General features: G+C 38.2%; 1 protein-coding gene across 2 annotated transcripts in view; it reads left to right on the forward strand.

Annotated features, from left to right (window-relative positions):
• Positions 1–6,627: 6,627 nt before the first annotated feature.
• Positions 6,628–12,651, forward strand: part of SMYD1 (SET and MYND domain containing 1) — a 62,968-nt gene continuing 56,944 nt past the window's right edge. The window contains exon 1 of one of the 2 annotated variants that reach the window (XM_011375265.1): positions 6,628–6,851. In XM_011375265.1, the coding sequence (XP_011373567.1) occupies positions 6,715–6,851 (137 nt within the window). In that variant the 5' untranslated portion in view covers positions 6,628–6,714. The remainder of the gene's footprint in view (positions 6,852–12,651) is intronic. The other variant, XM_011375266.1, reaches the window with a different exon arrangement.

Consider the following 12,651-nt stretch of genomic DNA (forward strand, 5'->3'; position numbering starts at 1 on the left):
CAAAGGAACCTTGTTGAACCTGGCCTAAATGAACTTTTGCTCCAGGTACAACAGAGGTCACAACCAGTGATAAAGGGCTGTTCTTTTTTTTTTTTTTAATTAGTTTCGAGTATACAGTACATTGGTTAGATATCTATATAGTTCATAAAACGATCCCCCCAATTGCTCCCTCCCTCCCCTGACCATGCACCTAGCCAACGTATTAATGCTAACTGCATTCCCTATGCCATGCTCCCTATTCCCATGACCATCCATCATCTACTAATTTGTGCTTCTTTAACTCTTCACCCCATTCTCCCAGCCCCCAAACCCCCTCCTCTCTGTCTGTCACCAAATTGTCCACTATATTTGTGAATCTGTTTTTGATTAGTTTGTTCTTTTTATTCCTTAGATTCCTCATAGAAGTGAAATCATATAGTGTTTATTTTTCTCTGTCTGACTTAAATATCTTCTAAGTCCATCAAAGCAATATCTTTTTCCATCCCCTTCCTTTTAGTCTATGTGTGTCTTTTAATCTGAAGTGAGTCTTTTGTATTTTCTCTTCTTAAAGAAGTCCCTCCAACATTTCCTGTAATACTGGCTTGGTGGTGGTAAATTTCTTTAGCTTATTTTTGTCTGGGAAGCTCTTTATTCGTCCTTCAACTCTAAATGATAGCTTTGCTGGATAAAGTATCCTTGGTTGTAGATTCTGGGTCTTTATCCTGTCGAATATTTTGTGCGAAGCCCTTCTGTACTGCATAGTTTCTTTTGAGAAATCTGCTGCCAGTCTTATGGGTGTTCCCTTAAAAGTAACTGTTTTTCTCTTGCTGCTTTTAATATTCTTTCTTTGTATTTAACCTTTGGCATTTTAATTATGATGTGTCTTGATGTGGGCCTCTTTGGATCCCTGATTTTTGGAATTCTCTGAGTTTCCTGGGGTTTTATGTCCATTTCCTTCACCAGGTTAGAGAAGTTTTCCATCATTATTTCTTCAAACAGCTGTTCAAAAATCTTGATTTTCTTCAGTTACGCCGATCAGATGGATATTTGGACCCTTAGTAGTGTCCCATATACTCCTTAAATTATTTTTATAGTCTTGGCATTTTATCTCTTGCCATTCTGATTGCTTGCCCTTGGCTTTCCCGTCCTCTAGATAGGACATTTGATCCTTTTCTTTATTCACTTTGTTATTCCTTTGTTTATTCCTTTTAATATACTTCTCATCTCAGATAATGTGTTTTCCATTTCTGACTGGGTCCCTTTTATAATTTCCATTTCTATTTTATGTTTTTTATCTCTTTGTTGAAGTTCTCACTGAATTTATCTACACTTCCCAAAAGTTTACTGAGCATCTTTATGACCAGTGTTATGAACTGGTCTGGTAGATTACTTGACTCCTGCATCTGGTAGATTACTTGACTCCATTCTATCTGGATCTCTGTTCTGTTCTCTCATATGGTTTCTGCTTCTTTGTCTTCTCATTTTGGATGCCTTTCCATATCTGTTTCTATGTACTAAGCAAAGCTCCTAAGTCTCCCGGTCTTCTCAGTGTGGATTTATGAAGTAGGTGTCCAGTGGCACAGTCCTGAGATGAGTTCAGCTGCAGGCCAAATTTAGCCCAAGCCTCTACTCTTCCAGGGCCACCTGTTAAGATTCAGCAAGCAATCCACAGATGCTATGCTTATAGTTGCTTCAAAAGGCCACACCAGAAACCGAGGCCAGCTGCCTCCAGTGTCAGTCTAGGTGCTGCTCAGCAAGGAGCACCTTGCTCGCTGAGGATATACCTGGATGTGGCTGAGGTGGGGCCATGAGTTGGGGGAGGCAGAGTTTCAGGGAATCCTCTGGGCAGAGCGACCTCTGTTATCCCGTTTGATGACTTCCCAGCTATGGCAGTGATGTGTCCACACACTGGGAGGAGGGAGGGCTCAAGAGAGAACAATGGATACTGCCGGCACCTCTGGACAGAGCGAATTTCTACTCGGCCCTCACTCTGATAACGTCTGCCTGTAAGTCCCTGGTGCCCTCTGTGCACAGCTTAATTGGCACTGGTGCTCAGAGCGAGCAGGTCTGTCACTGTGAAAATCCACTGGCGGATGAGACCCCTTTAAGAGGTGTCTGCCACTGCCACAACCTCCGTCTCACTCAGCTGCTCGAGACCAGGCAGCCCTGCGTCCTTGCCCTGTCCTACCTTCTGTAGTTGCAGAGTGATTTCTTGGACTTCTCCTTAGTTGTATGGCTTGTTCATCTAAATCCCAGGTGATTTTTCCTTGCTGCTGCTCCTTGTTTCCATCACAACTTTGATTGGTCGCCAGAGGGATGAACAAAGCCTCTATTATCTACGCCATTTTTTTCCCTTTCTAAGGGCTGTTATTTACTACATCAGGCTTTAAACACTTATTTCTATATAGTTTCAGAATTGCAACATGTCCAACTGAACGGAACACAATCACTCCCTGAAGGCCTCTTAGATTATTTGCTCAAAAGGGCCAAGACAGCAATATGAGTACAAACTATGGTTAAAGATTTGGAGGCTGCAATGTGAAATCTGGTAACATATTCTACCCAAGATGCAGGTTAACAAGTGGAGTTTATAGTGAGAGGATACTTGAAGTCTGTGTCAAAACTTGTGAATGATAACTCTTTCCAAAACAGCTCCCACTCTTGGCCTCTTCATGTCACCTTCTTCTACCTTTGAGGTACATGACTGGGGACCTGGCATTACCCTTGCTTAGCATTACCCTGCAACAGTTGCCCCACTTTATGTATGGGAGTACTAGGTAGTCATAGCAATGTTCTTTGCATGTATGTAGGGACTGAAGTGGGAGAGAAGTTCGACTGAAATTGAGGTAGATAGAACCATAGTAGTCATCCTTGTCATTTCCTTGTCTAGAATCTCCCAGCTCAGACCTTTCTCCTGGACCAGTTTGAGCTTGAGCTATCTCATTTTCTCCCTTCCTTACCACCTTCTTTATCCAGACTCATGAAAGAAAGAGACTGCAGGGCTAGTAAAATCATTAACGATGGAAAAAGTTTCCTTCTTCTTGGAGTGGAAAAGGGCTCAACAGAAACATGATTGTGAAGGGCTATGAAGCTCAAGTCTACAATCTTAACCACTACACCATTGTCACATGGTTATTTCCACTCTGGCCCCAAGTTTGATCTCACGGGAAATGCAGAATGAATGTACTTCTTCCATACATCAATGTATGACATTGAAGAAAGCTCTCATGTCCTTCCTGATTTTTTTTCTTCTCTGGCTAACCATCTCCAGCAAGGCAATAAGAAATTCTTTTGAAATTCTCGATGTACTTTTCCTGATGACTAAGACCAGCAATTATCAATGGAAGCAAGTACCACCACTTAGGGGGCATCTTAGAAATGTAAGGGGAGCTATATGTGGTTGTCACAGTCATTGTGAGGTACAACTGGCATATTATAGGAAGGGTCAGGGCCATAAAGAAATATTTGTATTCCAACGGGGGAAAAAATTGGACTGGGAAGACAACAAGGGCAGATGAGCAAAAACTTTTTACATAGAATTTGTATTGATACAACATAGGAAGGCCCCATGTCTCTTTTCCCATTACCAGCCAACAGCCTGATAGCTAACGCCAACACTCCTGGTCTCGATCTTGGACAGAGATGCCAGATGTCTTGCCAAGCAAGGGACACCTTGAAATAGTGTAGAATCTTTGCCCATCCTGCACAGCCTCAAATATCCAGGTGCTCATTTCAGGTAGTGAAAACCGTTTTTATGATTATCTTAGTCTGGAATTCTATTTTATATTTAATTAGAGAGTAGTTTTTATAAAATTTTAAAATACACTAAAATTTTCAGGAATTCAACTTCTTGTTAACTGAAGGAAGATTATACTTTATTTCATTCAGAACTTGACTAAGAGTCAGTCATCATTTCAGAAAACCATGTCACAGATATCAGTGCCCTTGTGGTATTTGTGTTTCCAAATTCAACCTACATTTTTAGCTCTCACTATCACAGTGATTCCACTTAAGAGCAAACATCTGACTTTATCATATTTTCTAATGTAGTTGTACCCGCTAGAGGCATAGTGAGCACTATATTTAATTTACAACAAACATATATAATTTTATTATAAGTAACTTTCATTATATTTCTCTTTTATTAGGTTAGATTAGTGTCTTAGTTCATTTAGGTGGCAATGACAAAACACCACAGACTGAGTTAGCTTATAAACAACAGAAATTTATTTCTCACAGTTCTGGAAGCTGCAAGTCCTTGATCATGGTGCCAGCAGCATGGTCTGGTGAAGGCTATTTTTTAGGTCACAGACTTCTCATTGTGTCCTCATAGAAAGACCTAGGGATCTCTTCAGAGCCTCCTTTATAAGGCATTAATCCCATTCATGGGATTTTGAGGTTCTACCCTCATAATTTAAGCACCTTCCAAAGTACTAATACCATCATTTTTGGCGGGGAGGAGAAGGATTTCAACTATTGAATTTGGTGGGGGACACAAACATTCAGAAAATTGGAGTTAGTAATTTATGTCTTTTAGGTATGAACTAGTAGATTATATTATGTATGAATTTCATTTTGAAGTAGCAAAAGATGTTACATAATATTTACTATAATGAAACGTAAGTATAATACTTTATGTGTTAGTTTCATGTTGCTGCTGTAACATTACCACAAATTTAGTGGCTTAAAATAACACAAATTTATTATCTTATAGTTTGGCCCCTTCCTTCATTTTCAAAGCCAGAAATAATAGCATATTCAAATGTCTTGCTTTTATTGTCACACCTCTTTGTCTGATACTGACACCCCTGCCTTCCTCTTATTCAAATTCCTATGATTCCATCAGGCCCACTTAGACAATCTAGGATAATCTTCTCTTCTCAAGGTCCTTAATTTAATCGAAAAGTCCCTTTTACCATGTATGGTAACATATTCACAGATCTAGGGATTTGTACCCGGACATCTTTGGGGGGCCATTATCCTGTCTATCATGCGTTAATAATATAATACTTGTTCTGATAAGGTTGAGACTCAGAGATAGAACTGAAGCATTGGGCTTGATACTCTCTCTCTTTCCATTCTTAGGACAGGTAGATTTTGTCCTCAACCTTGGTTTGGGCTGAACCTGTTTCAGGGGTACACTGTTTAGAGTAACATAATCCCTGCCAGGCTGAGGGAAGGCTCTGGTTGTTGCAAGGACCCGAGTTGCCAGGCTATATGGGTCTAGGCATTTATTTGAAGCTAACCCGGATTAAATAACTCCTTTTAATATATATTTTTTGAAGCATGTAATGTTTACTTTTTGGGGTACCCAACTTTAAATGTCTTAAGTTTTTTTGCTTTTCTGGATACATTGAGAGTCACTGAGATATTCTTTAGCTCTAGGGGCCATGTGTTCTGACCTGTAAATCAGGATATATAGTATGTCAAAGGATATTTGATCTGCTTCTAAGAGTCAAAGAATTTCAGGAGATGCAATTTGGTTGAAGACATATTAGAATTTCTAGCACATCTTGATAGTTTTGGGAAGACAATGTGACAACAATTTTTTAAAAACTAAAATAGGTATCATTTAATGAGTTCTTTATGAAGTACCAAGTACTGTACTATGTCCTTTATACATATTATCTCATTTAATATTCATGACAATCCAGAGCGGTAGAAATTATCACTCTTGTTTTACAGGTTTTATCTCAAAGTTGTAGTAGTAGGCTCAGAATTCAAATACAGATCTGACTCAGAAGCTAATGCTTGAGAATTACTATACTTAGAGATCTAGAGCACAAGGTTCCCATAAATAGATGCATCGCAGAAACTAAAAATATTACATTGAAGATAAGCCATAGCTCCAGATCTGCAAGTGTCTTTTCGACCTGAGTGAGAGCTGGTATTTAGTTCACTGGAGATTTTAGAATTATCTCTCCCATGTTTTCACTCCTGCATAAGAAGGGCAGGGCATGTTGGTATTTTCCAGGCAATAATAACAGGTTAAAGGGAGATTTTAGAAAGAGAGAAATGAAGGATAGATAGAAAGAGAGAAATGAAGGTTTTTATTTTCAGGGCTGGGGTGCCTTGGGAACTGCAGGTAGTACTGGAGAAGAAGAATGCCCCTTGGAGTCTAAATAGTACTGTTATGTGTATGCCAAAGCGATAGTTTAGTGTCTACAATCCACTTTTAATTTTCTAAAAATAGTCCACCCTGGGGGAGAGAATAAGGGGACAAGGGGCCATCTCACTTGAGAAAGTATTAGCCTGACTGATGAAGAGTCCCAGAGCAGCAGGCATCACCTCTCCTATTAGACAATTACAGCTGTCTACTTTGGATTGACAGAGGCATCTGGCTGCTAAAAATACCCTATTGACCAAGTGCTCTCTAATCCAACCAAAGCTGAGCACCACTGCCATCTTAGACTGAACTTCTTCAAAAGGAACTTTTCAAATTTTCAGGCCCAATCCCGGAGCCACGCAGTCAGTTTTCGCTCTGTCAGCTTTGCAGGGTGATGAATGACACCCTTCCCACATCACTGTTGTCTTCTTGCTTGACCACCTCTGCCTCCAGGAAAAGTGACAGTGGGGGGAGGTGAGGGCCCAGCGGCGAGAGGGGGAAGGGAAGGGGAGGTGGCTTGTCCATTTATAGGCTTGCTCTTTGGGATGCTGAAGGTGCTGAAATAGCCGCAACGACAAGCGACTTGGCTCAGTGTTAAATATCTACAGTGCTGCCTGAAAGACCGTGAGATGACAATAGGGAGAATGGAGAATGTGGAGGTCTTCGTTTCGGATGGCAAAGGCAGGAGTCTGAAGGCCACTAAGGAGTTCTGGGCTGCGGACATCATCTTCGCTGAGCGGGCTTATTCTGCAGTGGTTTTTGACAGGTATGAAATGTGGGGAGTTGCCTTTTTTTCTCCTTTTGGTTTGGTTGGTGCCAAAATCTAAAACTCCTTGCTCTCAAAATCATCAGGACAAGGATAAAATCCAGGTGATCATTTTAAACGAAATGGCATTTCTACCAGTTTTCTGACATAACTTTCTACATAGAGTCATTGCCAATGTGATTTGCTCTGGTCCCTAAGAGTGTTGTTAAAGTAACCAAAGTTTTGGGGCGCTTTCTCGCAATATCAGTGAAATTGACTGAGTGGGAGTGCTGGGTGTGGTGAGGGTGGAGAGAAAGGAGTGGAAAAGTGTGTGTGGTGCTGTAGGAAACACTTTCTTACAGAAGGCTCCATGTTTTAACTTCTTGGATATAAGAAATGTATTAGAGGATTAAATAATTGACAAGAATTTAAAAAAGAAATTATAAACACACAAGTAACACTGGGATGTATTTACCTTTGAAAAATTAGAATATCACAAACAGTGTTAGAATCCCTTATCCCTGTCCCCTCCATCTTTTCCCAGGGGTAATTCTTGTTATGATTTTAATGTGTTTCCTTCTAGAATGTTCTTGTTCTATTACATACATATATATTTGGACTTATCAAAATTTAAAGCTGTCTAGTTTGTCTATTATTATTTTGGAAAAATGCTATTATTCTTCAGATGTCATTCTAGAATTTGCTCTTTTCACTAAACATTTTTGATATTTATTCCTATGAAACTGTAAGTCTATAGATGCTTCTTTTAAATATCAAATATCTATTTCTTTAACCCACATATAGATTTATCCATGTTGATTCATATGCTATGTGGATTGCCAGTTTTAACCACTGTAAATATTCTGCCATACAAATATGTGAAATTTTATTTATCCATTTACCGATTGAAAGACACTGTGGGTTCCAATTTTTCATAAAAACAAACATTTCTGCAATTAAAATCCTTGACTATGTCTACTTGTGTACATGTGTGATTATTCTCTAGGATATATGGCTCGAAGAGGAATTGCTGTGCCATTGGGTGTGGTATTTTCAGTTTTAATATGCTCTCCAAAGTGGCTCTATTAAATTTACATTCCCATTTCCCTACAACCCTGTCCATACTTGACTACCACACTTTTAAAGTAGTATAAATTTTTTATTTTTTTAAAAAACCTACATTGTGATTAAATCATGACAATATTCTCTGATCTCAAAGTTGAGGTGACCTGCCTGACTTTTATGTGGTCTGAATCATGATGGCCTTTGACAATCTAAGGCTTTGTGGTTGGCTCACTATACTGATCATCCTGAGAACGGGCACTGCTTTTCAGAGATAATTTGATATGTTTTATTATGAAGAAATTCTTCTTTTCTCTTGCCTACCAAGACTTTCAGAGAAAAGGCAGTGAATGGGGCATATGGCTGACTACCACCTGAAGAATATAAGGAGGCTTAGGTGATAGTAATAGCTCTTCGGAGAAAGCTTATCCTACTTCATTAATTTATGTGTGTGTGTGTGTGTTGGGGTAGAAATGAGTGCAGTTAAGTGGTTGTTTGGATTCAAAATTAAGACATAAAAAGCTAGAAAGACAAGATCTCTGAACAATGATCTTGGTGCTGCCATCTTGCCTTCCATAGAATACCACCACTGGGGTCTCTAATTCCCTAAAGGCAATATAGCCAATCGATTTCCTTTCAAGAATGTTTGGAATTGAGTGAGTTTTCCTTCCATTATAAAAATAAAACTTAGGAAGAAAAATATCTTCAGATGAAGATAGCCACTCTTTAACATTGTTGTACATTTCCTTCCAGCTTGTTTTAAAACAGATTTCATTTGTTTGTACTACACAGCTGTAATCTTATTATATAAACTATTATTTTTATATAATAATTTAATTGTCTTCTATATTACTATATACACTTTTTAAACATAGTATTTAATGGTTGCATGCTATTCTACTACTCCTTTATGACTGTCCATTTAGGTTATTTATATGTTTTTGTTACTATAAATATTTCATCATTCATTTGAAGTAATAACTACAAAAACAACCTTTGTGTACATTCCAGATAAACTGCTACATAAAAAGTTATTATCATAATAGTACTGAAAATTAAGATGATTAGGGTAAGTGATCTTTAAAATGATTTTTAAAAATCTAAAAGAGATACTTTCTAAAGGTGATTTGCCCAAAATTGTCACTGCAAAGATGAGGATATACTTTTTATTTGGATATACATGTCATAGACTGGGGAGATGTCAAAGGAAAACTTTTTCCATGCTGTCTACACTCTCATTTTAGGCTCCTGGTGAGACTCTACACCTGTAGAGGAGACACCTGACTGAGGAGGTAGGACTGAGTTACCCACAAAAGTCATTCTATAAAAGAGGCATGTTCTAATCTATGTGTTAACCTAAAATAAAAGGCCAAAGTGAGAGGCAACAAGCATTTATTTGAGATAAAAAAAAAAAAAAAGAATAGTTATTCAGGGCACACTGATTCAGGCAAAACCCAAATAGTATTCCTATTAGGAGACAAAGGCAATGGGTATTTATGAGAAATGGAAGGAGAACAATTACATCAACAGAAGGAAAACATTTTTATGGGTGCAGATAAGCTAACATAATGATACTAATTCTAAAGAATGTTTTTAATTTTCAGTCTGGTAGTCATAAAATCTGCTTTCTTGTTATCTTTGCAAACAATTCTTTTGGTATAATGTTGTTTTAGGCCCAGGCATAGGACATGCAAGGCAATTCCTCTGGGATGGTAGCTCTGACTCCGTTTCAGAGTGGCTGTTCATATATATATATTTACACATGTTATTGTAAGCCAGGCTTACTTAGTTCATTTTATGTCAAATTGAATGAGAAGATAAAGGATTTTAATCTTGAGAGTGCAAGGACTTCAGCCAGATTAGATCCTTATCTTTTCTCTGCTTGGTCTTGGGAGGACTCCAGGCTTCTGAAGTAGAACTTCCATTTTTTCCAAATTGGAAAATCAATCAGTTGGTTAATCCAGTTGACTCATAGACTGAGATCCAGGGGGCACAATTTTTCACAATATGAATAAAATTGCATCATCACCCTCACCATCATTGTCATTCTCTTCAAACAATACTCACAGCCACTAGATACATGGCCAAACTGGAATAGATTCAGAACTGACCAGCTGATGGAATTTGAAGCATGTTTTACAGTAACATTGGAGAATTTCTCCTAACAGCCATCTACAAATAATAGCTGTCATTTATAGTAAAGAAGATTTTGAACTTTTTTTTTAATTGATCGAAGGATGAGAACCAGGCATCTTAAGCAGAAGTTATAGAGTCAGATTTCAGGTGAAAATGGGGGTGGAGGTGTGGGGAAATGCTAGTCAGAGCCCAAGTCATTTAAGAATTAATTAGGCCTGGAAACCCTTACCTTTAGAGGCATTGCCTTATAATATGTCAAAACATAGTCTTTGCTTATCACTTCTGAATGGATTTTTGTAACTTTGCTTTTGAAATTGTTATTAATTTCCATTTTGCATTTTTTGTTTTAAGAAATTTTGGAACCATTAAAAGGTATTGGTTCCAAATCGTTTCCTGGTTCACCTACAAGCTTTTAGTCCCTTGACACTGAGCCTCTGTTGTCTAATGAGTAGAATGGGACTTGCAGTGCTGTCTGGAGATGGAAAGGGCTATTTCCGAGATTGTGACAACCTGGCAGAGATGATGTATGTGGAAAATTGGACAATAGAGGGGATTTAAGTCATATAACTCTGAAGATCTTTTCCAGCCTGAGATTCTATAAGTTATAGTCTATGTGCAAAGGATTCCAGTGCAGCAAGAGATGAGTGCTAGGCTAATATAGGAATGGAGCTTGTTCTGATTATTATTTTATTTAAAGATCAAATACAGGAAAGAGCATGGGAATAGTGCTTGTGAGCAGTACTAGGAGCCAAAAATACTATTTGATTATCCTTTTTAACAGTCCCAGATATCTTGAATTTAGAGTGTATCTAGCTTATAGTTTTCTAACCTGGGTCCATGGATCCTTAGCTAGGGAAACACCTATAATTAGAGAATCAAAGTTTATGTGGATATGCATGCATACTTTTTATTTCTAGAGAGAAAGTCCATAGCTTTCATCACTTTCAAAATCACTTTTAACCCAGAAGAAGGTTGAGACCCATTGGATTTATTCAATCCTCTCTTATAGAGGGGGAAACTGAGGCATAGTGAGGTAAAGAGCCTTCCCCAGGTCACACAGGGCTTAGTCTTCTGGGGCAGAACTGTCTTCTGGGATTTTCTTCAGTCATCATCTCTTACTAACTGCCCTCCACAAGTGAGCCTAGAATTGCATATTTATTTATTTTTTTGTTTTTGTTAGTCCAATTAATAATATTTAATCTTAATAAAAGAAAGGGTATCCATTCATCAATTTCAGAAGAATCAAAATCTGGTTCTGGGGCCTGAAAATGATTAGATCCAGAAACTCAGGTAAAAAATAGGTATATACATTTGATTACATAGGAAAAAAAGTGCTTACAACAACAAACCAATGTATTAGCTTCTTGCTGTTGCTGTAACAAATTACCACAAATTTTGGTAGCTTAAACAACACAAATTAATTATCTTACACTTCTGGAGGTCAGAAATCTTGAATGGGTTCACAGGGCTAGGTTTCCTTGACTTTTCTAGCATCTAAAGTCTGTCTGCTGTGATACGTGATTTGTAAAAAAAATAATGTAGTCATGCATCACGTGAAGTTGGGAGGGGTTGGGTATATAGACTTGTGGGACTGAGCCCTTGGAGGATCTGATGCTATCTCCAGGTAGATAGTGTTAGAATGGAGTTGAATTGTAAGATGCCCAGCTAGTGTTGGAGAATTGTTTGGTGGTGTAAGAAACCACCCCCCGACACATTAGAATTGGGTGCAGAATTGAAACTACATTCCTGGGTTCTATAATCAAAGCCAGCAGTAAAACATCTTCTTCCCCTCTGACCTCTTGCCTCCTTCTTCTAAGAACCTGCCTCCTTCATATTAGGTCCATCCCAGTGACTCAAGATTATCTCCCCATCTCAAGGTCCTTAATCTTAATTACATCTTCAAAGTCTCTTTTGCCATGTAAGGTAATATATTTGCAGTTTCAAGAGATTAAGAGGACTATTCAGCCTACCACAGCCAATAACATAATTTCTTGTTAATCCAATTTATCACAAAAGATGTTAAGAAGGAGCAAGGGAAAAAAGGAGACAGGGCAGTAAATTATTTTTAAAATTCCTTAGATAAAAATTTGAAAAGCTAATAAAAGATTTTGTTTAAGAAGTTCAAAGTGCCCAAGACATTATGTAAATGTGTATGTGGGTAGGGGAAAACAAAGACGAGAACCTGAGAAAAGTAGAGTACTTTTAAAGAAAGTACTGTTGGCAGGCTTTTTTTAAAAAAAATATCAAACCAGTCATGAGCTTCTTCAGAGTCAGTGAAGACAGCTAGGCTTTTAGCCAGTGTAATCCTAGGTGGGCCTGTGGGAACACCACAATTAGCCATGGCGTATGCACAAATGCTTGTGTTGCCTTTAAGCTGGTAACAGCTGGTGAATGTGTGGTAGGGGACAAATGATGCTATAAATGAAAGTCATTTAATAAAGAAATTGAAGAAATGCCTGAACAGACCGTTCAGAAAATGAATGAATAACTATTATGTTAAAGTATTCAGGTTACAACAGTGAACGTTTGTACTTGATTATGAGGCTAAGGATAGTAGATTTAGAAATATGTCCTTAATTTGGCCCTTGTAGTTGTGAAGGTAAGACAAGTTGAAATGTCACAT

Source organism: Pteropus vampyrus, unplaced genomic scaffold (assembly GCF_000151845.1).
Source record: "Pteropus vampyrus isolate Shadow unplaced genomic scaffold, Pvam_2.0 Scaffold269, whole genome shotgun sequence".
Classification (NCBI taxonomy): domain Eukaryota; kingdom Metazoa; phylum Chordata; class Mammalia; order Chiroptera; family Pteropodidae; genus Pteropus; species Pteropus vampyrus.